Below are 27,200 nucleotides of genomic sequence, written 5' to 3' on the forward strand. Positions count from 1 at the left end.
TCTCGTCACATTGGCTCCTCTGAACCTCACAATGACCCCGTGCTTGTTCCAGTACCCCACTCTACGCGTGTGGACAGAGGCGAGCCACAAGGCTGTTTGGTTTGACTATATACCTATGAAAGGGTGGATAACAGATTTCAGATCTTTTGATGCCAACTCACTCTCTCAAAAGGATATATATGTAAAAGAGAAATCAGCTTTTGCAAGACCACCTTTAAAAAGTATCAGCCCAGACAGTGTCAACAGTGCTCATAAAGGAAACAGGCATTGGAAACATTCTTGAGTTCTTCATCTACTGAATGTATAATGGAACAAAAAAATGTATTTATCCACAAAACACTGACTCTTTGAAGTAAAAATGATACACAACCTCAAGATCCTGCTATTTCTTTTATTTGTACCCAACTTTTATTTTTATGCCTAGAAAAATACATGGAGGTGTTTAGGACTAATGTGCTGGCAATTTCCTACTTTCAGTGATAGTAACATAGTCCCAAAAGCAAGCACAATTATTTTGTATGTTTTTCTTAAGTTTTATTCAGCAATAAGACCATAATTTTTCATATTTAAGGAAGTATGAAAAATTTGTCGAGTTTCCAAAGCTGAATACATGTAGCGTTTGATCAAGGCACATACAAGACTGGCCAAAGGGCGGACAATGCACTTTGGTTTGTTGTTGTTGTTGAAAAAAAAATCATGGCAACAAAAAGTGGTATGGTTTTTAAACAAGTAATAGCTCACAATTCAGTAGGAAGCTGTAAAGAAATGTTACATTACAAGTCCATTATGTAATATCTGGAAAACTGTGACAGTAATGGGCAGTATTCTCCACCACTGGGAAAGGAAACTGAGTATTTATGTACAGTGTTAAAGCATCTCATATAAGCCAGATCTAAATTTGATTTCTAGTGTTTATTTTTCTTTGAAATTCTCACTTACTTAAAGTCCTAGTTTCTCTGGATCGCTGAGAGGAATTACTGATGGTTACACTACCTTCTTAACTATGCAGAGTTTTTCTTAGACATCCTTTGTAATAAAAACATCATAAACACTAACAATTTTGTGTTTAAGATTCATTTTTCAAGAGGCCGGATGGTACAGGCAAAAATCAAGATGCAATTCTAGTATATGTATTGATTACACTACACAGGTCTAAGTTGTCATGGTTTTTTAGTATACACCCACCCTGCACTTATATCATTGTTCTTGTGAAGTCCTTTATTCTTGAAGCTCTGCTGACAGTGGCTTTAACAGCTGACTTCACACTGTTGTTATGCCAGCTGACGTATTCAGTTCAGAAAATATGCTTAACTTTCCTAAGGATATTTAATTTGCCTAGGGTAAAATGAGATGTGCAGCAAGTTTGATATTGCCCATTATGTCACATATTTTGATTTATTGAATACCACTGGGATAATACAAATTTAATCATTGGAACATTATTTCATAACTAGTTTTTGAAATTTATTTTCTCATTCAGCCAGGTTTCTTTTTTACATTGTATTAATACCAAAGTGAAAAACGGCCTGTGCTTATACTACAAGGATCTCATGTGAACGCAGTCCTGATTGTTCAACACAGCAAGAAAATTCACTTTCACAGTCAACAAGTCATCTTACTCAGTAGAACACAAAGTAAATGGTTTATAACTTCAATATCTGCAAGGAAAATACAGTACAAATTACTAAAAAATACTAAAATATAGAATTGTGTTCAGGCATCTCCACTACATCAACCGCAGCAGCAACCTGAAATCTGAAACTTTTAATAAAAAGTTCTTAAATATAAATTATATGGCAAATGTACAGTACATTGCTTTTCTCAGTCTCTTTTCCAGTGTTTTGCAGTAGAAGGGAGTTCCTACCATCACCTTTCTTAGGTTTAAAAACCCTGAAGCAGTCTGGCATGGGACCTCCTGCATCATGAGTGTGAGTGGTCTGAGTCTGGAATCCCACTGTCTCTGTAGCTTCGGTTACTACTGCTCTCACTGTGGTTGTTTTTGTATAGATTCATCCCGTTAGGAGGAAATATGGTGTGTATAACAAACTCCTCCTTGGAGATGGGTTCATTGCTTATGGGTAGCATCTGAAAAGAAGTTTCCCTGATTTCCAGGATGGAGTTGTCCTTCTTAGTGCCAGCTTCTGCATAGTCGTCCTTTCTTCTCCTCCCTTTGCTGTACGCACAGTTCCGCGAGAACAGCGACCCATTCCTATGTACATACCAACACACCAAAGCAAGGAGGGCGATGGTTACCAGGGCCACAGCGCCACCAATGATGGCTGCCAAAGGTAAATTAGGATTTTTGTAAGGTTCTTTCTCTTGCTCTCGATTGAGGGTGGTTGTGGGGTTGTACATTCGAAGAGGGGCCGTTTCAGTCTCAATACAGACAGGAGTTTCATCAAACAGGTAAAGGTTACTGGTTTCCATGGGAACCATGCATACTCTATAGGGCGAGTCAGGTTCTAGGGCTGTGACCAAGTATTCACTGCGTTCTCCTGTTACTATTGTTTCTGTTATAGATCCAAACGCTGGGCTGTGGCCCAGTTTAAGCCAGCTGAGTCGTAGAGCAGTCATAGGCAGAGCAAGTCTCCAGGAGATATGGATTGTGTCAGAGGTGACAGACTTCACAGTAATTAAAATTGTTTTTCGTGAGGGGCTGCCTGTAGTTCTCTGATCCTTAATGAGCTTGGGGTTCTTAATATCTGGTTGTTTGGTCACAGGAGCTGGCCACTGTCCTTGAGCAGGATAAGCTGTGTTAGGTAGTGCAGTGGCTATCTGAATGGTGCTCACAATCCCACTATCTTTACAATCAAACAGTTCCGCACTGAGGTCCTTGATAGCCATCCCACGAACCTTTTCTGGGGCTTGGCACATGAGCCCGCGCACATTGACCTTTACAGGTAGCGACTGTAACCAGTCTCGTACCCATTTCATCTTGCACCCACAATACCAGGGGTTGTTGCGAAGAATCAGTTGGGTTATATTGTCCAAATCATCAAAGATACCCTGAGGTAAATTGCTTAGGTTATTATTGGACATATCGAGTCGATACAGCTGCCTTAAATAAGAAAAAGCATTTGGGGGTACCCGGTTGATATGGTTGTCTTGAAGGTAAAGCTTCCTCAGGCTTGTGCCCGGGAGGTTGACTGGTGCGGCTGTCAAGGAATTCCGCACCAGGGACAGTTCTGTTAAGTTTACCAAGTTGAAGAAAACTTTGTCACCCAAACCGTGGTTGTTCAACAAGTTTCCATCTAAAACCAGGCGTTTCAGGCTTGTGAGACCATGAAGTGACGGTGAAGAGATAGTTGATATGCGATTGTCATCCAGGCGTAACTCTTCGATAGTCCTGGGCAAGCCGCCGGGGATTGTGCTAAGGTGGTTGCGGGACAGGAAAAGCAGTCGCAGATAGTTGCTGTCTCGAAATGCTCCTTCTTCAATGCTAACAGCAGAAACTGAGTTATCATCCAAGTGTAGCTCTTCCAGGTACGGGATTTTCGAAAGGGAATCGTACGTGATAGTTCTGATGTTATTCTCTTGCAAATGCAACTCTTTCACATACTTTGGAAGGTTGGTAGGAAATTCATCTAAACTGTTGTGGTATAGGTATATTCTTTGTACTTTCAGCAAGTTTTTCAAATCTGAAGGAATCCCAACATTGTTTATTTGGTTGTTCTGAAGGTAGAGTGTTGTAGCATCCTCCGGAATTCCCGCTGGAATGGATGTCAGAGAGCGATCGTTACAGTAAATGAAACCCGCGTCACAGCGACACACAGATGGGCAAGATTTAGCCATAACTGCCAGAGGTGCCACTTGGAAGAACAGCCCAATTTTAGTCCCGATGAGGAAGAGGCTCCAGGCTGGGCTGATCATGGTCAGCAGTGTTGAGGTCTTTATATCAGGTAGCTCCTGTTACTACAACAGAGTAAGAAACGATAGAAAATAATTAGGCCAGAATACTGAAGTGCCTTAAGAACAGATGTGGAAATGAAATCATCGATAACAAATTTCAATGTTTCATTTTCAGAGAGGAGCATGCCAGGAATTCATTGCTATCTATAAGCAAACACACTCACATAATTTATTTACCTTGAGTGTCTCTAGAATATAAATCTACAACTATCCTGTTAAAGTCCATTTTATTTAAAAATGTTAAATATAATTAAATAATCAAAAATATTTTAAATTATAATCTATATCAGATTCAACTAGTCATGAAGATTATCAAATTTCTAACTTGTTAATATTCAAAGAAACTGACTCAGAAATATAATTTGTTATAACTACATATGATATATATGCCAGTGTTTTCTGTCTTCTTTGACAAATGATCATAAAAGTACAGAAATGTATAATAAAAAGCATTTATGCTTTTATTCTCCTAGACTAATAGGCTATACACATCTTGAATTCTTTAATCTCAGTAAAGCCAAGCATTTGTTTCATTATTAATAACTCTTTAATATTAATTTTAAATAATGTTTAAAAGGTATTTCTGGAAAGAAAGGAATAGTTTACTTACTTTAGGGGAAAAATTGTACAACTCATATGTCAAGTTGGTATAAATGGAAAATTCCATTTCCTGCTCACCTTTCTTCTTTTCTGTACCTATTTTGTTACATTTCATACTGTATGGTTTAATACCTTGATCCAGTTTTTCTTATTTTCAGTCTCACAACATGTTTTAACAGTGCATTTATTTGTCTTTAAATTTTAAGCTAGAATGATTCAAGTTTCCCCGTGGGCTGGAGAATTATAGATTTATGTGGATATATTATGTATTGTTCCCTTCTCCACTTCTAGGCGTTAATCAGCCTTTATAATTTTAGGCATGAATAAAATAGCTTAATATTTTTTTCCTACCTTATTGAATGACGTTAAGTAAATTTACGTGGGTGACAGTCCAATGCATATATGCTACTTTCTTGGTGAGGGACTGGGACTTTAAAACTCTTTAGTCCTTGGAAATATTCTTCACTGTTTATTCAAGAAATTCTATGCCGCACACACCTCCAGATCAGGCTTGCTGCTGCCAATGAACATTCCAGCTGTGGGTCAGCATGGTGGGCAAGCTCATTAAAGTGGGGGCGAGAAACAATTCAGCTTCCCATTACTATGTAAGACACATGGCTTCCTAAATTTTTTTTTTCTCTGATAGTTTCGGTGTGGTGGCTCCTTTGTGTTGCTTAAGTCCCTCAGTGGAAACTGCCCTCTTTGAAATTCTTATTGGCTCTTCTGTGCAATGTGGTCAGAGATAGTAACTTCAGATCCTCATGAAGAAAGCCATTCATGATGCTAAGACCTGTGTAGTAATGGGTTTTCCAGGCAGTTACCCCCTACCTTTATTCCCATCCAGGATTATCCAAGTATAAACTCTGTACAGTAGCTACATCCTGGGGTGTGATTACCTGCTGTGAAATAGCTATTTCTTCTTCTACTTCTAGCTGCTTTCTCAGAAATTCTGTTTCAGTCACGTTCTACTGGGATGGGTGGAGTCTCTTTTAAGAAGCAAAGGAAACAATGCAAACAGTCTTCATGGAAGGAGAAGGAAGCACACTAAATTTCCTTTATATTTCTCTTCCTTATAATAGGCCAGGACTGAGCACCTCCTGTGAAAGAAGAAGAAGAAAAAAAAAAGAGTAATACTATTAATAGTGAAAATTAGGACTGAAATTTCCTAGTGGTTTAACATCAATTATTTCTTTTAATCAACAAATCTTTCATCATAACAGCTGGTAGAAGTGGTAGACTGACCTCTGTGTTTGTGTTTACCACTTAACTATATAAATTAAGTTGGAGCCAAAGATGAGATTGTCAGCCAACTGATTAACTCCCATTGTTAAGTGATTCTTTGTGTCACACGGAATCAAACACAGAGGCAAAATTTCATTTAAGAAGCAGTAAGACCCTTTCAGGGCTTTCAAATTCAGGCTAATGTCTTAAAGTGAACTTTCTGATGCCCCAGCATACAGTGTTTTTTAAAAGAAGAACATGTCAAAGACGGGAGCAGATACATGGCAAAAGGTTTTGATGAAAACACTGTGGTTACTCTGTACTTTCTGAATGTGGTCTTACAAATCACACAACCTACCATTTAAAATGTTAAAAAGTTGTTGCATTGGAGCTCTTCTTTTGATTTGCTCATACTCAGTTTGGTGCTTCCATTTTCCTAGCTGAAGTATGTGGGCACCCCCACCACCTTCCTGAGGGTACTACAGGACTCCCCTGTAGCAGGAAATTCTAGGACTTGTGCTTTTGCTCATGCGGGAGCATAGATGTTCAAGTCCCAGTTAGGACTTTAAACTGTGTTTTTAGAACAAGAATACTACTGCAATCTTCTTTTAGTACATTGAACTTCAAAAGAAAATCTGTATTTCAAATAGGAAGGTCACTGTTTTGTTCCATCTATTTACAGTGGTCATTTAGGAAGAATGGTAACCTGAGGCATCTCCTTTTCTTGGTTTGAACACAAACATACCACCTCCCCACCCCCACAATGTATAGTTCTCATTTCTGAAAAAGGACTTTAGGCTTAATTAAGAAGACCAGTCATGGAGCTGTTGACAGTTTTGCCTACTATCCTGATAGAACACTCATGAGAATTTTTAAGGGGTTGGACAAGGGGAGATGTGTGGGAATGGGTTACTCAGGACCACCCATTCAGCACCTTCCTTACAGATAGAGAACATTTGGGTACATGGGAAGATTTGACCACAAGATTAAGGACTAAAGAAATCATTTGCTTCTCTGCCAGTTACTACCAAGTATCCAACAAGGATAGCATCTGTTCCAGAATTTACTGGGAGTGTGTGTTAACCAAGGCCACAATTCATGTTTCTATCTTTTGTTGCAAAATTCCCATTTCTTTTAGTTTGTCACTCAACACTAATGCTGTCCGAGATTATATTAATAGTAAAAAAAAAAAAAAACAAAAAACCCTGAAAATGGCAAATACACTTTCTTTTTAAATTTAAGCAACCTAAAAATAGCAGTTGGCAGATAGATAAAGCAGACTCGTAAATACAGCAAAGTGCCCGCAGAGGAAACTTTAAATGATTTATGTTTAATGTGAGGGCTTTTCACATTACTACTGGATTTCAATAGTATGTTTGCTTATACAATGTTGCCTTCTGAGTGTGTACATGTGGGAAAATCAAGCTGCCAAAATTATAGCTATACAGTCACTTTTGCTGTAAATGTTTTCTAACCTTGAAAATAATCCAACATATAAAATAATGTTATTTTAAGTCAAGGGGAAAATCACTTTGGTTAACTTGCATTAAAAATTAATTTAAAACTACTATGAAAATAACAAGTGAGAACCTGTGTGAAATGACCAATTGTCGAGTAGTTCTTATGTTCCAGGGGCATTGGTAAGGCAAAGCATACTTCAGAGGTCAGATGATGAAGCTACTGAATGGGATTTGAAAATGGCTGGTTGTTCTGAGTCAGGACAAACCACAGTGTGACATTTATGAGAACTGGGGATAAAATAGCTGAAGTAGCTGCTTGAAAAAAAAAAAAAAGAAAGAAAGAAAGAAAAATCTCACTTAATCTGTTTTGCCAAACCAGGCTTTAAGAATATATGCATCGATTCTCATTTTTTTAAACCAGAGATGGAAAAAATATTAATGTAAAAAGAAAGATGATTTCATTTGACCTGTTTTACACTTATGAAATTGCTATCACTGGTGTTTGATATGCAAACTAAACATCCGCTGTTCATACAAACATGCAAATAGTGTGAATTGACGGAAAACCTTAAGCCTCATTAAATCACGAGAAGAATGTCATTCACTTCTCCCCAGATTTCATTAAAACGAAAAGCAAAAGCATGAAAAGCAATGTTTTCTTAGGAAAGGGTAGTCTCACAAATGGACAGTCTGCATATAGCCCCTCTCACCTGCCCCTACTGCTTTCAGGTCAAAACTGTTCAGCTGACGGTTGACTGCATTTTATATGATTTTATACCTTCTTCATATTTCACACTGTAGTACGAAAGAGGGATTTGGGGCATATTTAAAGTTATAATGGTATCTCTATCATAAGCAATACAACTCCCATATTACACTTGGTTTCTGAACTGGATCCCCATAGTCTCAGACATTGACCTTGTAGTTGAATGTGAATGATGAAAAGCAAAATGGCCAGCACTGCTATGAACACTGGCCAGCTCCACAGCACTGGCTTCAGAGCCTTCTGTCTGCAAGGGCTTGAAAAAGGCCATCACTTCTGAACAGAAAGCAATCGATGCTCTAGAGAAATATTGCTACCGGGATAACGGGGGAAACATAGACCGGGCTCTGGGACTTAGTGATGTGTTCTAAAATTATTTTGGATGGAATTATTAAGTATGTAACACTTAAACCTCAGCTGAAGGAAAAGCACACTCACCTTACTGGTGAAGTAGATTTTTAACTGTCATCTTTTGATTGTGTCTTTTCACAGTAAAAAAAAAAATTTAAATCGCTTATAACCCCAACCCAGTCTAAAGTCTCTAATTTATTTTCATAATATATCAAAGAAAGTACATGAATAGGTAAAGATGCTATTCTTTGGATATACTTTATGAAAACTAATAAATATTAATACATCATTTCTCAATAAGACCCTGACATTTAAGTAAAATCAAGAACTTGATGCAGCGTACATGTTTACATGATTTCTTCCAGTAGAGAAAGCATTTGAATGAGGAGCTATTTCTTACATTTTAAAGATATAATTTAGCCTAAAGTGAAGGTATGTGACAATAACGATAACTTCCTAAACCTTGTATTTGCTACCTTTTACTCAAGTTGATTTTGATTTAACTTGTTTGATCAATACACTTTAAAGAAAACCTACGTCAAGTTAATGTTGTGAGATTTCCGTTTTATTGACTTGCCTCACAGAATGATTTCTTAATGGCAGAAACTTTTTTAAAATACTAATTTTAAAAATAAGATGGCATTTAGACTTCACAATCAAAGTTAGTTGCATTATTTTAAGTAAAACCTTGACCCTGAAGAAAATTCATGCTTAAGCAAATCCATTTATGTTTGTGAATGTTTCTAGCTAAATTGGAATGTATACGAGCAGCATTTAGCATATTAGGGAAGTAATTTATTTATGAAGGTGAAAATTACTCACCTAATGAACAACCTGTGAATGTTAAGATTCTGCAACAAGAAATAATATTTCGGGTGAGCTATATACATGGTGAAACTGGAAAACTGGACTCCATCAGGTTAGTTAAGAGTGACAGCAAAATGCTTTCTAAGTAGCCTGTCTGGTAGTTAAATTTTCCACAATCATCAGACTTCAGGAAGGTCCTGATTCCTGTGTTTACTGCAGGCAAACCAAAGGAACTCTAACTCTCCTCCTGAGAGTCATGAAGTCTGCAGGGTTTGCCCGAGAGGCGGAGAAGCAAGCGTGCCTTTTCACACTTGGTTTTGTCCAGAGTCTTTTCTCACTCGAAGAAGGTTTTGTTTTATTTAGAGAAAACAGGGGATAAAAAGTTCCAAAGCAAAAGGATTTCCCCACTGAGTTGTTATAAATGAACCTTAATTCTGCCTTTGCTTCATTTAGTTTGTTTGTAAAGTGAAATCAAGCATCTTTAAGACAAAAAGATGGGGTGTTACCTTTTATCACAGCACAGGCTCTTCTTTTCATGATATTCAAGCCAGGCTAAATGAATGAGAGACCTAAGACCTGGATGAAGGAGGGAACAACTGAGACTTGAGCTAAGTGGCCCAGGGCTTGAGGCCCAGGGAGTGCTTTAAGTTTGTGCTGACATTTGCGCAGCTGTAATGAAAAGTGTGCCTGCCTGGATTAAACCAGAGACACTGGCATTGCAAACCTAAGATTCCTCTTCCAGTGTGGGAGTCCAACCTGCTTTACACTTCTAGCCTTTCAATTTCCATGCGCTAGTTCGACAACTATTTATTTGAGTCAAGTGTGTGACAGACAGTCCCTGTTCTGGTTAGTGAGACCATCTAAAATCCTAAAACACATTGCTTCTTCATGTCTGCATAAGGTATTTATTGATTTAAACTGGATGAATAGGAAGAAAACCAACAACACATAAAGCTGATCAATCCATACTCCAGTGGCACACTTTAAAAAGCGGTGCCTAACCAAATGTGGTCTGCGGGTGTTCTCTTCAAAGTTGCCACGGCAACTTGTGCATGTGAATCGAAAGAACAAAAGCTGTCATTGTCTCATCAAGTGAAAGCAATTTTTACTCTCCTCCTCTGAGTAGACTAATACCTGGAAAGAGCTGTTCATACATTCCTGACACTTAATTTTGGGGTGGGAGAGAGATTATGCATATGCAAAGCAAAGACATGTTACCTATCGACTAAATTATATTTTATGCCTTTTTCCTTAACATCTATTCTGTGGATTCTTGATAATGGATAAAACTTAAATCCTGAAAGGTTCCTCTTCTGCAGTGTAAGGTGGCTTTCAAAACTGTCCATATCATTGTGATGTTAGACAAAATTAGTGATGTTGATCTGCATTTTGCAACAGCTTTGTGAAAGGAATACACCTATTTTATTTTCTAAAAGGAAGGACCCTTTCCTGGAAAACAGTTTCCTAACCAACCATCTCTTGGTTGGAAATCGGTCTGTGACTTTTGGAAAACCTGTGGCGGTGGCATGTTAGAAGAAGCCAAGAAACATCCCTTTTCTGCTCTGAAGAGAGAATGCTGTTCTGAGCGCGGATATTGCTGAGAGATTTACTGTTGAGTTTTGCCCGCTGGGGGGTGGTACACGCTACCAGAACACTGCTTGCTGAAGCCGCAAGTCAGATGTTGGCTGCTGCTGGCCAGTCTTTCCCTGGTTTAATTACAACAAAGCCTCCCGTTGAGAAGAACAGTGAAGGCCTCTGGGGCAAAAGGTGGGGGTGGGAGGAGGGATGGGGAACTAGGGGAAAAGAGGGAGGAATCAAGGCTTTTGAAAATTCACTGAATCCTATTTCCCTCCTTGACTTCATTTATGGTGCTCTTCATTTGACACGAAACAACTATTGATAATACCTTTTACAGAATCGGTATGAATAAGAGAGTGCAGAAAGGGTTTATTCAGGATTTTTAAGTTAGCTTTAGGTTTTGCCATTAATCATGTTCTTTGTTGTGTAGCCCACCCACCTTTAAAAGGGAAAAAGGTTGAGACCAACTGAAATGGCAGTTCTAAACTAAGTATTTTTAAATGACCAGATTTAATTTAATATTCATATGAACATCAGCCTATCATAACAAAAATTCAAGAAAGAAACATTCATATAATATCAAAATAAGGCACACCTTCAGCCACTAACATTTGTTGGGTTTAAAATTGTTCAAAATAATCAAGATAGAGGAGAAAGCCTTGGGATATGTGGCCAAGAAAAGCACAGGGGAAAATTTGCATTGCTTGCGCTTGCATGTTTAAAGCTGATAATTGTATTTTTCATCTGGAGGGACTGAACGTTCATTAGGGTCTTGTGTCCCTAGGCAGGAGACGCTAAGTGTAATTGGAGTTTCTATTTGATTGGGCAATATAGCCAGAGAAGAAACTGGGGTAAAGATAATTAATAGCTCTCTAACAAAGTCTGACAGCCACAAGATTTCAACCAAATTTATTTCACACTGCTTCATTTCGCTCTGAAAAAGTTTTGATAGAATCAGAGACTTATTAATTAACACTTGAAAGCAAAAGAAACATAGCCTCTATTAGCTGCCACATTTAGTTATGACAAATTTTCTGTTTTGTTTTGTAATCTTTTTTAAAATTTTTGTAAAAACTTTATTTGCTTCCCAATTATGTATCTCATAAATATTAGATTCAGGAATTGTTGAATTGGGCATTTAAACCTAACCAGAATCAATTTTAAAAGGGGTGTGCAGAGAAATAAAAAACCCAATTAATAACGATCAGTGCTACCATTGGAATATTCTATTAATGAATTCATTATGTTTATTCATTTGCTAATATGTTTTTTGACCCTTGGGAGTTCTCTATTTAAAGAATAAACTGATTTTTTTTTAGTTAAACACATGTAATGACATTTTTAACCCTTTTCTTCATTTTAAGCTGATATATAGATGTATATATGTCCATATACACATATATTTGAAGCTAAGTTGTATAACCAATCTTTGCATAGTCATAACACATTATGATCGTTAATATTTGTAGTAACAATATTTTTGTGATACTTTTAAAGGATTAATTTCTTTATTCATTTCCAAGAGATGGGTGTCAGTCATCTGTCACTCTGAGTCAAGCTTAAGTGATTCTAGCCTGAGAGTGGACAGTTTCATCCTTTCCTGTTCATGCTGGTCAGGATATTCTTCTGCATTTGGGGATGAATGAAGGAATCCCTTCAGCTGAAGCACTTTTCATGGCTTTCATCATGCTATTTCATCCTAATCACATAGCCAATGTGTGCATTTTGAGGCATAGATTTACTGAGAACAATTAAAATAACTAATTTGATTTTGTAACTGAAAAATAGCAACATTTTTTATTTCCTTTTAAGTTTAAATAAATAAGCCCCCTCCCAATGTTGAGAAAAGACGGGCCTGTTGCACTCTTTACCTTTATGCAACCATTTTGTTTCAGGCATAATTTACTGAAAAACATTTATTTATTTATTAAATTTTTTTTAGCAGATACGTTTAAATACCTTTTGGAAGCTTTGTAGTCTACATGCATTTGTTCCAATATAAGGTTTTTCCACTGTGAGTTGCAAGTGAATGGACACTCAGCCTTTACCATTTGATGATGACTCCAGGCTTTCCTCCCCTGCTACCCTCACTGCATACATCAAGCACTCGCTTCCAGGGTGATCTTTGTTAGTTTTTCTGAGTGGACTTACCCAGTTACTATGCTAGTCACATTCTACACTTGCCCAAGCGATGGGTTTTGGCATTCTCCTGGACTGGGAATATGGTTTGGCCCGAGACTCTGAGCTGAATTTACTAGTTGAGATTCCCGAGCCCGAAATGCCTGAAGGAGCAGTGGCAGGAGAAGCGGTGCAAGCTTTCAGATCTAGGTGTAGCTGCTAATCCTCTACAGAGGCATCCTGCTCTCCCAGGGCAGCTTGCTGGCCGTGAGCAAGATGTATGCTTTTCATGTACTGCGTACTCATGGGCTGAGGGATTATCGATTTTCTTTCATAGTTATAAAAACAGCGATTGGTGATCATACCACACATACAGTACACACCAAGTTAGCGACCTTTCGCTTTTGTAGACGAGAAAAATCTGCCTCCTATCTCAAACACTCAACTTTCCAACTTGCAGTTTTTCGTAAAGCTTTGTGTTGATAGCAATTGCTTGAAATAGAGGAGAGCTTATTATTATTATTAATGCTATAAAGCTGTAAGAAACTTCTCACATTTGGCTATTTAGCAGACTTTCCCTAGCTGGCTTACACGCACATCTTTGCTTGTCCTGCTGACCGAGCAAATGTGGCTACTTGGATTCCTCATGGAACCCAGCAAGTCATTTCTTTCTAGAGAGTAACAACAAGCGAAGTTTCTGGGACAATGTTAAGAAAAAGCATGGAAAACACTTACCAGGAAGACGAGAAAAAAAGCAATCCTTTATACCCCGCTGCTACAGCTGTAATTCCATTGCCTGTGAGTTGAAGTAAAAACCCTCCCCCGTCTGCAGAGCGCGGCATCCAGTGCACACAAAGCCACAGCAGCTGCAGCCTGAGCCCGTCCTGCTTCAGATCACTCCTGCGCTGAGGACTGCGCGCGAGAGCATCCAGTTGACTGCGCGCAGCCCACCTCCAAGTCTGAAGTTTAAAGCTTCACCTCGCAGTGGTTGAGGAAGGGGGTGATGTCATAGGTGGGCAGGACTTAGCCCAGCTCTTGTTCAGTGAGGTAACTGGATAATCAGACAGATGAGTTTTGCCAACGCTAGAGGGGGTGAGAGAAGCCGAAATGAGCCGCTCAGTTTGCCAAAGCCAAGATGCCATTTGGTTTGTAGGCAGCTCCTCAGACTCTAGCATACCCTAAAGTTTACTACTACGAGGTAGTTGGTAGCACACTCAGAAAAAACCACAAGCGTGTGAGAAGGATATTTGTAAGATCACAATAGAGGAACAGGTGTCTCATGTCCAAGCCATGTATATTGAAAATAAGTTAACGAAAGTCAGGTGATTTTCATTACATCGTTACAATTGTGTTATAACTGGAGAATGGAGGATGGCAATCCCAACTAATATCTATTTTTGTAAATGAATAGAAAGCAGGTTCAAATGATGATTTACTTAGGAGAAAGGAAATAGGAATAGGAGAGAGATAAAAATATTGAAGAAAACAGTCTTATTGGGAAATAGAAAGGTTTTTCTTCTCATATGCATTTTTACATAATGAAGCAGGTTTCCTCTACTACTGAGCTACCATTTACCTGTGTGCCTAAGTGCATGCCTCTACTTTAGAACTCAGTTGATATAATCACTTATATTTAAGAGATTAAAACTAAGTTGATATAATCACTTATATTTAAGAGATTTCCCTAAAATAAAAAGGTTTAACACAACTAGAATCTTTTTCTTACTTTTTTTTTTCTGCCATGAGCCTGGATTCAGACATCATCATCTAGAATGTCTGTTAGAGATGGTTCTGCCAGGATTAAATTATTTTAATTTGAGTGCATGAATAAATATTGACAGTTGCAAGACACTGAGATTTCTCTGCCTCATTAACAGGATTTTAAGACTTTAATTTCCAGGTATAACTTTATCATCAGTTTTCTGCTATCTGGTCAACAACTACTTTGGACTTGTGAGTTACCCCTAAGGAGGTGAATTTAAGTGAAGGATCTTATTTATATATTTACCCAAATGGCCATTTCCCTTGATGTCTTTATTTGCTTGGTTCTTACAAGTTCATGACTTTATCCTTTCTAGGAAATTTTCTGTTTGTCTCTGGAGGCTGTCTGTCTGTCTGTCTGTCTGTCTCAGGAGTATGTGGTCATTTTTTCTTCATTAGCTGCATTTCGTTTATACATGCGTTTGCCATCTGTTTCACCCTTTGAATTCCCCTCCAGGAATGGGTGCTATCAGAGTGGAAGGTCCCTGGAACCCTTGATAAGAGATGTTCTGACACCCATTGTTCTATGATTGCTCTTTTGCTGACTTCTGGGGACTGACCCATTGGATAAAAGTAGGGCTTTTTAACATTGTAACATCTACTGAAAAGCCAGTTTCTTAGAAGTACTAATTAGTGTTCGTTAAACTCAGAGGTGGCTGCTGCATTTTTTTTTTTTTTTGAGAAAAGGAAAGTAGGAATAACTGATAATCTCTCAGGAATAGATGGGTTGTTTTCAGTTACTGCAAATCAAACACCTGGATTAAATTATTTCTTGAAATAGTTCTTTCTAGAAGCCATTTTCAGATGAGAGTTGATTCTATTTAAAAAGGAAATTTTTGCCTGACCAAATTCCTGTGGGCTTATATCCATATTTAATCAGTTCTGTCTCCATTCAGCTGCCTGAAAGCCTTCAACAAAAAAGAAAGATAAATGGGCAATTTGGGTTATAGGTATCTAAAGGAAAGCAGGCTGGCCTGGGAGCTGGGTGCTCTGCGGATTCCCTAGGCTGCCGTTTGTCATATGACCTCATATTACCTGCTCTGTGCTTTGGTTTCATCTCATGGGAAATAAAGGCAGCAAGAATTTATTGAATACCAATTATGTATTCTGTCTCCCCCCCCCCCCGCCCCACAAGCTGTGAATTAAAATGTAGCAGCATTCAAAAGACTGTCAAACATGTAATCCATCCTGAAGGTACTAACTTTAAAGACAAGTCTCAATAGACTCCTCCACTGCCATCTTCCCTTTTACAAACATATATACTCTTTTAAAATGTAAATTCCGTTTATTTGTTTGTATGTGGAGACATGTTAGGAGAATACACACATGTCATGATGTAAGTGTGGAGGTCAGAAGACAGCTTACAGGAAACAACAGTTTTCTCCTCCCACCGCAGGAGGGTCAGAGTCCAAACTCCAGGCTTCAGGCTTATCACTCTCACAGGGCCCCAGACATATATTCTGGGGCGAGCCCAGAGGTGGGTAGGGCTGTCCAGTGCCTGCTGTTAGCAGACACCTGAACTCCTGCTACTTTCAAGTAGCCCTCACTTGACCATGTGCTCACGCGACTATGTTCTGCACCTCCTCTCGCTAGGTTAAAATGTCAAGAGTTACTTCAGACTGCTTTCCCACTGTGCATTCCCAAGGAGACCGACAGGAAAGGGATGGCTGTCCTTGTTGAAGGAGGGGGACACCAAGCAGCTTTCCTCGTGACACCCTCTGGGCTGCTCTGTGAAGGGTGGGACTGCAGTCTGCCAGCAGGAGGACTCAGAGTATCTGCCGGGTGGTGTGGGGGGCAGCTGAGTCGTCCATTGATCCGGGCTCTCTCTTGGGCTTTGCCACATGACTACAGACAAATCACTTAGTGTTTCTGAGTTTATTAGCTCAGAGCATGACTCATAGTAACTGCCCAGCAAAGTGATAGCTGCCCTTACTAAGATGAGGGCATGCGGGCATGTGGAAAAAGAAGTATTATTCAGTGGTGGTGGGGCAGGGCCAATAACATGGTTTTTCACAGTTTTCACATTTCTCTTTGGAGTTGTTCTATAGGCAGAGGATGGGAGCACAGTGGAGGCAGGAGATTGTTTCCTGTCTTCTTATGTCACAGGGCTTCATGTTCCCAGGACTTAAAATCTAGTTAAGCCCTGGAAGACTTGTTTAGGTGAAAGGTATTTGTTGCTAGTTTGCATTTCTTTGTGTTTTTGTAAGATAGTCCATGAACCTAACATTGTTCCCGAGAAAATGTATCTCAGAAAGGAAACAACCAGTTTGGAAATGGACCACTTAGATAGCATCCTAGGTATAGAGCCCAGGGACAGTAGAAACTTGCCCCATCAGAGGAGTTTGTGTTTTTCTCTGTGAGAAGAGGTGTTCCCTTGTCAAAATTAGGGGACATTATATTTGGAATCGGGTTTTCCAGGCTCTGCCACTTTCTTGTGTGTCCAGATAGAAAAACAGAACAAATGCCCCACCCTCTTGCAGATCACTTTTACTAAGTTCCAGGTAAAGCCATGATCACTAATGATTACACAAGGGATCTTTCATCCAGGCCTCCTAACTTGCCTATACTTAGACTCATCACGAGTACTCATTGATTACCTTGTAAAAGATACTGCTACTATAGATGATCCTAAACCACCTCTGCCTGAGATATTTTGAGATTAAATCTTAGGACACATCAAAGTTTTAAGTTAGAAATATTGCTGATGATCTTCTGTCCCTTGAGGCTACCAGTGAGAATCAAATCTTTACAGTTCTAGGGGGAAGAAAAAGTAGCTCTGGCTTTGGTAACCATCTTGAACTGCTATCTGTTGAGACTCTCTGGATTGCAAGTGACTGAAGCCTGGCTGTACTACCCAATTAACAGCTGGAATGGACGGGCTTATGTGGTAACTTCAAACATATGGAATGGGAGGGTAAAGCAATGGATGCAGTGTCCTCTGCTCTCTGTTCTGGCTTTTCCGGTGTCAGCAGACTCCTTAAGCTACACACAGCGGGCCTTTGGGAGCCCTGGATTTCCCTTCGGCAGCACCAGTGTCCATGTTCCCTTCCCCATTAGCAGGGTTCCAGGGAGGGGAAGCCTCTTCCTGGAAGCACCTGCACCCTCATTTGTTTAAACTTGAATAGATTCTCACTCCAGAGCTATTGTAGAAGAATGGGGAGATGAGCTGGTGAACTACTCTCCCCTAGGAGCTGTACTTAAAGTGGACCCTTCTAGAAACAGAGGGCACATCCCCAAGAAAGCAGAGGTCTTTATGTTGGAAAAGGAAGCAAGGGATGTTAGAGGTGATCATTTTCAGAGGATCTGGTGTACTGAAACTTGAAACTTGGGCATGTTTTATCAATTTATAGACTTGAAGTTACTCTGTTTCTCTCCTTTCCTTTCTTTTCTTTCTTTCTTGTCAGAGTTTTTGTTAAAGTTGCCAAAACATCTTTGAAAGATTTTTCTGTCTGTAGACCCTTGAGTCTAGCCCACTTTTTCTCTGTCAACAGGTAGTGATGCATGTCAGGGCACATCAGTATTGCATCTAAGCACAAGCCTCTGCAATGTTAATAAAATATAGAGTGCACATTCAGCTATCTGGAATTCTGTGAAGTCAGGCCAGATGCTTAACGCACCAGTTAGAAACTGTACCACATCTTTCTGAACAATTCCACAGAGTATTAGAGAAATAATTAGATTTTTAGCAGGTCACAGATGCCATAGAATACTAAAAAGGGTTTTAAAACGTTATATTAAACAGTTCAGTTCTGATAGTTACCTTTTAGTCAACACTTAAAATGTACCATAAAAACAATATATATTCCTTTTAACTATGTTTCCAAAACATATTGCATTGGAGTAAGATCTGTTATTACAGGACTTGAGGCAGAAATCAAAGCAAAATCAGAGTTTTTATTTCCTTGCTCACCTCCCCACACCTTGCTCTCCCCCCATCCCCCACACCAAGTTAGAGTTCTGCACTCCTGAGATTAGGAGAAAGATAATGGGGGTGGGGCAGGAGAGTAAAAGAAACACTCAAAATGCTCATTATTGGTCCCCAGCAAAGAAAGGAGGAATTGTGATTCCGAATAGATTAGTAGTTCCTTGCCCACAGCCCAGGGACTGGGTGAGGCAGCTGGCTAGGGAGAGAGGGGAAGCTTGAAGGGCTTCATTTTCTTCCCTCCTTAGGGCCTTCCTGAATGGCTATGCAGATGGTGTGATGTAGGATTCCAGCTTTAGGGGACCCTGCCTTTGACCTCTTTTCACTCTCCCAGGGTCATCCTTCGTGCTTTCTTTTAAAATGGAGAAACAAAAACAAACAAACAGAAAAACGAAGACTTTGAAATGGACCTCTAAGACAGCAGAGACTGGGAGCAAGCTGGGCAGACTCATCCAAGAGAGGCTTTCCTTTTGGCCCTGGGGCCAGTGCTTCAGCTTGCCCAGCCTGCTCTCACATACCAAGACAGGCCCCACGTAAACTCCCTGTTGTGGACTTCCAAAAACTGGTAAGGGTCCACTGTTAAACTCAAGCACCCAATGTACGGAGGAGATAGCTGAACCCCATGTCTAGATGCTTCTCATCTTCTCAGGAATGAGTGGGGCCTGGATAGTTTCATAACAAACAATCCACTGATGTTAAATTGAGCTGTAAGCTTTACCATTTTATCTTTAGGAATAAAATAATTTGAGCAATGTTTCTGCTGGTTGTCTTGAACCTTCAGACCCAGAGAGAACCTTCACCAAAGGTTGTCCTTGAGACTTTATTACAAACAAAAGGACCAAGTCTTTATCTCTGTCAATGATTGGTTTATGACAGGGTTGGGGAATGGCTAACAGTATCAGTAGGTAGGTGCGTAAACTAGATAACACAAGTGGCCAGCCAACCCCAAGCCATGTGACTGTATACACGGCTACCACTGCTTTAGTCTGGACAAAGTGGTCACAGCTTACAAACCATGCCATTGTTTTCCTATTTCTGACATTTTGGTGCTGATTTTGGGAATACAAGCTTTCTGAGAAATTGTCAATTTTGCCTTTTTCTGAAACTGGCTCTGTCACTTCTCAACGCTTTAGATTGCCTCCTTTTAGAGAGTATTACTTCTCTGCAGTCAAGATTCCTTAGGTTAAATAAATGTATTGTTGAAAGAAACACATCCACACATCCAAAGTCGAATTAAGGGCTATATCCGCCTGCATCTATTTATAAATGGTGAAACCTCTCGCTGGTGCTGTCTAGACAAGCAGATTGACTTCAACAATGTTTTTCTTCTCTATGAACTGTATGAGTTGAGTGTTCACAAAAAGTTTGAAAGATAAGGTGTTTTCAGCTCATTTGATTTCATGTAATTCGGTGTTCTACAAAGCCATCTATTCTAAATAACAGTAAACTAAAAACTAAGTCATGTTTACCACTGGGAATTTTTCTGTGACATAAAAGCACTTCCTTATTTGAATGCCATTCATGGCATGCCTGTCACATTATTAAACTTGTTTAGTTCCTTTTAAGGTCATTAGTTCTCGATTTGAAAACACTTTAACGTTTACTAGTTAAGTTTTTTATTTCTTATTCTGACATTAAATTGTATTATTACTACATGGTCACAAATAGGCTTTAGCATTCCTGTGCTTAAAAATTAAGTTCTAGATTGACAAGTTTTAAGTGCATATATCACCAAACTTCACATATACTTTAATGAATCTTTATTCTTACTTTAAAATGTTTAAAAAATTTAGAATTGAAAAATGCTTCGTTTTAAAGTTACTAATTTTCATGTGGGAAAAATTTGAGGTGCTTTCTAATGGATTTTTAAATCTCACATTTATAAAAAACAAACAAACAAACATGTGATTCAGAGTCACTTTGGATACAGTCCTGTGTCCTCTTCAGGGGCCCAAGGAGCACTTCACTGGGAGTACTTACATGCAACTCTGCCTTCCTTTTTCTCCCTCATGACAAGTCAGAAATCAGCTTAACAGATCACATCTTACTGTTGACTTGCTAAGAATTAGGACATGCCAAGTACCATATACAAACTATATATTTGATACTCCAGATTCTAGGCTGACAATGTTTTGGGTTTTTTTGGAGGGGGTACTCAAATTATTTTAAAAGTAGGATTTAGTGTTTTTTTTTATTTTATGTAGGATTTTAGATGCTATAAAACTTCAGTTAATGGCATCACTCATATGTAGTAATTATGCAAAATTATTGTTACTTATTGTTATTGTATTTATTATTTGTCCATTACAAGCCTCTTACATTTTAGAGAAGTTAGAGGTAACTATTTTGCATCTTGTATGCATTCAGTAGAGTTTTCTAATAAAGCAGAACTATTCTTTCTGCTAGAGATTAGGAACAAATTATCAGAAACCAAAATAACTGTAAGGAACTTTTAGTCATCTTTGGATCTTTTTTTTTTGCTATTTTTACTCAAAGATGTGTATTTCTATAGAGATATGGGTATTGCATTGAAAGGAAGTAACTTAGAAAGTTAAGCGAATGGGTCCCGATAGAACTCAGACTCTGGTCAGTGAGGTGGCTCAGTGGGTAAGGGTACTTGCCCTTAAGTCTGACACTTAAGATTAATCCCCAGGACCCACATGGTGCAACAAGACAACAGACCCCTGCAAGTTGTCCTCTGATCAAATTTAATTACAATGAATGGAAACTCTTACTTTTTATTGATATTTGAATTTTGAAAGAATCAAAATATTTCATAAAATACTATAATCTCAAATATATTTGAGTTAAAGAAGTGTTTAAGTGACCAGGATCCCGTTTAAATAGCAAAAAATATAAGCACTACAAAATGTATACAACTGTAATCCCTTTCCTACCCCCTGACTTCCTAGTTATTCACATTCTACAATTTGTATTTTAAACTCTCCTCTTTGCTTCTTGCTGCTACAGGAGCTCTTTATGCTTAGAGAAGACTTCCTGAGTGAAGAATAGTTATTTCTATCTCCATTCTGAAAGGAACATCTAGCTAGCAATTTCCCAGCAGATGCTAGTCTAAGAAGTGTTATATGAATGCTGACAATAATATTAAAGTGTGTGTGTGTGTGTGTGTGTGTGTGTGTGTGTGTGTGTGTGTGTGTGTGTGTGTAATATCTACGGTTCTAAGACAAACAGCTATTTGGTTTTGCTTTGCTTTTTTTTTTTAAATGTATGTACTTTATCTAATTCACTAGCCTTCTCTTTGCTTAGATTGATTTTACTGCCATCTACTAAATATCTGAATTTCCTGGAAATGGGTGGTAGATCTTGTCTAATTTCTTACTTGGAGAGTGTTTCACAGAATCTCAGAAAAAAGTGTTGGGGGGGAGAGGGGAGAGGAGAGGAGGGGAAAAGGGAAGAGGGGAGAGAAGAGAAGAGAAGAGAAGAGAAGAGAAGAGAAGAGAAGAGAAGAGAAGAGAAGAGAAGAGAAGAGAAGAGAAGAGAAGAGAAGAGAAGAGAAGAGAAAAGTATTTTACCAAAGCCCTTTGGGTTTGATGCCTGCTTCCTCTGTATCTGCTCTGGGCCAACTTTTCAATAAAAGTTCATTGACTGTGAAGCTATGTGTCATAAATTTGGTCATTCCCATTGAACTCTTCATTATCCAAAGGCATGATAACTAACTTTCTCAAGTTGTTTCACCCACTAAACATAGATTGTAGGCAGCTCCTAAACCATCCCATGACAGCTAGCTAAACAGTCTTTCAAAGAATCCCAAAGCAAAACACAGAAATCTGTTGTTGGTCTGTGGCTGAGGTCAACAGTGATGTGCCCAGTGCACTCAGGGCTGCTCAGACATTTGAAGTGAGACTGGGAACAGCTTAGGAGGGAAAGCACTTGAAGAGATAGAAAACAGGAAGTCAGAGAAGCCAGGATAGCAAGCAGTACACCACCCTGCCGTGAAACGAGCACCCTGGTTGGTAGATATTGGAGTCTTGATCAGTTACTCTGATGGTATATGCAAACAAGGAAGAAAAAAGGAATTTCTCAAGAATCTACACAACACTTGTTCCCTACACCTTTCAGGTAGTGAATTTGAGGAGAAGATAGGATAGAATAGTAAAGTATAAAGGCCAATGGGGAAGATGATGGATGTAAATGTCGCAAGATGGGTTTTCCAATAATGATAATCGTGTGGTCAGAGTGGCAGAGAGCGAAGAGTAAACTCAGTTAACAATGTCTTGGTGAAGATGAGGGCTTAGGGCACATAGACATGGAGCTGTGTTCTTGCTTCAAAGTATTAAGAAATATAACCTGACGTAGCTCATATTCTTCCTAGGGAAAAAGTGAAGGCTTTTCCAAAGGTGCTAGTTTCAAGTTTACAGGAGACCTGGAATCCCAAAGTCATTAGTCAGTTCTGCACCCAGAAATGCCTCCACTGAGAAATGGCCTGCTCTATATGGAAAGGAGGCTCTTTGTTTTAGGAGGTGAAAGTTGATGCTTGTCAAGAAAGCCATAATTAAGCCGTGGCTACTAACTGGAGTATGTGCATAAGGACACGTGTCGCAGCCAAATCACCTGCTGGTCCTGGAGTACGAGAAAGCTTTCTGAGACTTCTGGTTTGTGTCCAGATTAACATCTCATCTAACATTCCAGGGGGAGCAGAGTCAACAGAACTGGCAAAATACAAAACCAGACAAATACAGATTTTAGAACAAAGAATAAAAATGCTATGATATAAGGGTTCATCTCTACCTCTGTCAGAAAGAATTTAAGAGCAAATATTAAAAAGAAAACTGTACTCACTAGGGGTGTGCTATTTGTTGAATATATCAGAATCCTAGTATATATTTTTGTTTACACTCAGCTTTTTTGATTTTCATTCTTCCCTTTCATTTTCTTTTCAGTGAAGAACATCCCCTTCATTAATAGACAAAAATGCGATTTTTCTTAACTCATTATTTTTAAAAAGCCAATTATCTTATTAATTTCAAGGATTGACTCTCTTTTGGGATATTTCCTAATTGTAGTTTTCCTTTCAATATTTGTGATAAAATTAAATTATATGTTTTAAGAGAGGAGGCAAAATGCCTTAGACATTTTCAAGAGCTATAAAGATTTAAAAAATGAATTGGCCCCTACTGTTTACATTATACTTATTTCAGTCAACTCTACATTCACTCTGAATTTCACTACTAAATGATACTGTTATGGTGGGAAGTTGGTAAATTATTGTGATAAAAAACAAACAAGAGACGTAATCTTAATTTCCACCCTCTAGGATCTTTTTACAATTTATCCCTATATTATAAGTATTACAAGTATATTAGTATTGGTAATTACCCCTCAATTGTAGTTAATAGAAATTACTATTTCTTGATAATTAAATTATTCTTTAATGAGTTGCAAGCCTCTGTTCTTAGCAGCATTCCTTCATAACTCTCCTGTTGCACCAGTGAGAGTGTCTCTGGCTTATCTATCTGAAAATTCAAGATCTGGGCTTTAGCACTTTTAAAAAATTATTTAAATTTTTTTCACTACTTGTATGTCTGTTTGTCTTTGTGTTCTTTTTGCATGTGAACGCAAGTGCCCACGAAGTCCAGAAGTGGGTGTCAGACCCTGGAGTTGGAGTTCCAGGAGATTATAAGAGGCTGACACTGGTGTCAGAAACCGAACTCCAGTCCTCTGCAGGAGTAGCTAATGCTTTCAATCACTCAGCCATCCCTCCAGACTCAAGCAATGACAGTTTTAAAAAGTATATTGTAACATCATTTTCTTTTTGTTAGAGTGTTTTAAACTGTGAATAATAGTAGAATTCAAAGTAGCTTAAATAAAGACATTTTATTTAAAGGCTGCTCTGGGTTCGGCTAATCCCCTTACATAGTGGCTTGCTTTGTTTAAGGAAAAGCATTTTCCTCTGAAGGAATCGCACACAAAACAATAACCAGTCTCTGTGTGGCTTTTGAAAGGCAGGGAAACTTTTCCTACTGACTTTACGTCATATCTTCTGGCTAACACTGGATCATACACCAGTGCCCAGGTTGAGTACTTGGTGACTGGCTGGCTGATGGGCTTAGTTTCCCTGGAAGAATGTTAGCACTATACCAGGAGGAATACCTGGAAGGAGAAGGTGGAGGACGTGTGGGTAGTCACCCATCCCAGATAAAGTGGTTCCCAGGTACCCAGAAATAGCACTGAGTTCTTAACTGCTAGGTCTCTTGCTGGATTTAGTTATCTAATGAGCATGGGATGTTTTGTCCTTGTGCGCCTGTGGGGTTGTACATCTTCTCAGAGGGTGTGGGGCCTTCGGATTCTGTCTCTTTGAAATGCGGTATTTATGTTTTCTGCTTCCCGAGTTATTTGTATTCTTTTGGATGTATTGTAGCAGGTATTTATATATTCTGAATAATAATTATCTGTCTGTGTATTTTCATTGGTGTATTGTCTGCCTGTACATGATTTTGTGCTTACTTTGTTGTTTTAACAATAATAAAAAATATGTTTCTCGGGCTGAGATGTAGTTCAGAATGCTTGTCTAGTATGTGCGAAGCGCTGGGTTTAATATCTAAAACCGAAACAAACAAACCTTATAACTTAAATTTTTGTGTTTCTTTTGTCTTGGTCACAGGAATCATTTGTGATATTCTGATTATACTGACAGTAAAGATTTCTCTCTCTTATTGAGGGGGTGTTTTGTAATGATAGTAACATGCTAATGTCTTTTCTTTCTCACTCATGTAGTTTTCCAGGGGCTTTATGAGCCGCTGTCATGGCACTGAATGCCAAAGCAGAAGGGGGCACTTGGTTGTCTACTGTGGCCAGGGACGAGTGTGATTTTCAGACATGCTACATGATGATACTTTTATGAATAAATGTTGGTTTTGGAAAGTATACTTATTTATATAACAATATGAGGGGTGTATTTTTTTTTCTAAATAAATATATATTTAAATTTTATCTATTTCAGTGTCTTACATAATAAACAGAGAAATATAATATTAAAAGAAAACTTTGGGAGTGGCCTTCACAGTCTGTAAGAATGTAGGGAAATCTTGTAACTCCAACTGTTGAGACCACTGCTGTGTATGAATACCAGTGTGTAATTCATAAATTCCTTTATTTAAACTTGTATGTTCAAAATTGAAACAATATTTAGCTGTCCTTGGGAAAATGTGATTTGGAAGACAGTTGTGTTCCTGTATACAGTTGTGTGTTAAAAAGGTGGAACAAAAGCAACGGATCAGACTCATCTCCTCTTTGCATTACCCATCTTCTTCAGTCAGCCATCGATACAATGAGCATTGTAACATAGCAGAAATAACCTGGACTTTGACATCAGCTGGGAAATGCAGTTAGAATAATGATTCAATTTCTATATACCTCATCTTCACTGAGCTTCGATTTAGTATTTTTTACAAATCTAATTTTTAGTATTTTCATAAACATTAAATATAAGTGAGGGGCATACATAGATGTCAGGAACATTGGTATATTGTTTTGTAATGTTCACTATGTTCTTTTATGTAAGATCCTCTGAGCACCTAGACTCAGAAGAATGAGCATTAAAAGATCAGACTGGCAACCTGTCAAATTCCAAAGCAATATTTTGAATGTCAGCTAATGTAGGACAGAGTGCTACATAGCCGTGACAGAGTGTGTAATGGTACCTTCTGTACATGTGTGCCCATGGCCTCAACAGTGCATCCCCGCACCCCCCTCCCCCCCCCCCCCGCCCCCAATTCAGTAATGTCTTCTCCAGGGAGAACCTGTCAGAAAGATGTTCACTGAAAAGTTACTTATAAGGTAAATGAAAATGGAAGCAATGAGATAGTCTCCACTAAGATACACACTGTATCTACAGAGATAATCCTTTCGCTGCTTTTTGTGTGTTTAGAGGTTTCAGCAAATGACACCGGAATGCGCTGGTTATATAATAATGAGAACCAAAGATGTACTATGAGCTTTATGAATTCAATGATATTAAAAACAAAATTTTAATATGGAAAATGGAAGGAGATACACTGAAGTGTTAACAATGGTTTATCTCTGAGTACTGTTATACGTTATTTTCTTAATGCTTAGTTTGCAATTTTTTTTATTACTTTTGTACTGTTTTCAGTCTGAAAATTGTTATTTAAACACATCTTTGGAAAAGACTGTCTATTTTTCATTATAGCCTTCCAATCACTAAGGATAGAAAGAGCCTCTAAATAGATGTGGAGACTAATCGATGTTGGGAAGGGGACACATTTGATTGTATGTCTTTCTTACTAGGAAGAGTGGGATGTAGCTGAGCAGTGCTCAGGGATGCAGGACTTCAGAAACACCTCCTGGATTCATACTTAGTAGACTGTGTATCTGGCTGATCAATATATGCTAAGGGTATATGTTAAAGCCAGACACCTAGTTCATTGCCCAGATTTTACACATACTGAATTCATTTGTGAAGGGATTGCTTGATCAATGTGTCTCCTTGACTGTGTCTGTATGTAAACTGGGAATAATAATGTTATGTTCTCTCTTCCATATGTTGTTGTGAGTTTCCATTCTCAACAAACTGAGTTACTAGATTTAAAATTGTTATCACAGTGTTGGCACATAATAATCTCTTACTGAAACGTCAATTGTAGTGGGTCTATTAAGACTTTAATCATTTGGGAGGCAGAAGGTTCATGAGTTCTAAGCCAGGCTGGCCTACATAGAGAGACTGCCTCAA

The 27,200-nt window shown here is 38.6% G+C and overlaps 2 protein-coding genes across 6 annotated transcripts in view; one reads left to right on the forward strand and one right to left on the reverse strand.

The window, feature by feature from the left end:
- Window positions 1–27,200, forward strand: part of Macrod2 (mono-ADP ribosylhydrolase 2) — a 1,982,629-nt gene that overhangs the window by 290,556 nt on the left and 1,664,873 nt on the right. The window lies entirely within an intron of this gene.
- Window positions 1,440–13,797, reverse strand: Flrt3 (fibronectin leucine rich transmembrane protein 3). 2 transcript variants are annotated; one of them, XM_006983682.4, is made up of 3 exons: window positions 13,543–13,797; window positions 5,406–5,606; window positions 1,440–3,912 (listed from the first exon to the last, which is right to left on the reverse strand). In XM_006983682.4, exon 3 carries the CDS (start codon window positions 3,868–3,870, stop codon window positions 1,921–1,923), a length of 1,950 nt encoding a protein of 649 aa, XP_006983744.1. In that variant the 5' UTR covers window positions 3,871–3,912; window positions 5,406–5,606; window positions 13,543–13,797; the 3' UTR covers window positions 1,440–1,920. The 2 variants fall into 2 exon arrangements, with proteins under 2 accessions (XP_006983744.1, XP_006983743.1); XM_006983681.4 differs by having other exon boundaries at window positions 4,861–5,606; window positions 13,543–13,793.

The sequence above is a fragment of the Peromyscus maniculatus genome, chromosome 4, assembly GCF_049852395.1.
Source record: "Peromyscus maniculatus bairdii isolate BWxNUB_F1_BW_parent chromosome 4, HU_Pman_BW_mat_3.1, whole genome shotgun sequence".
In the NCBI taxonomy this organism is placed as follows: domain Eukaryota; kingdom Metazoa; phylum Chordata; class Mammalia; order Rodentia; family Cricetidae; genus Peromyscus; species Peromyscus maniculatus.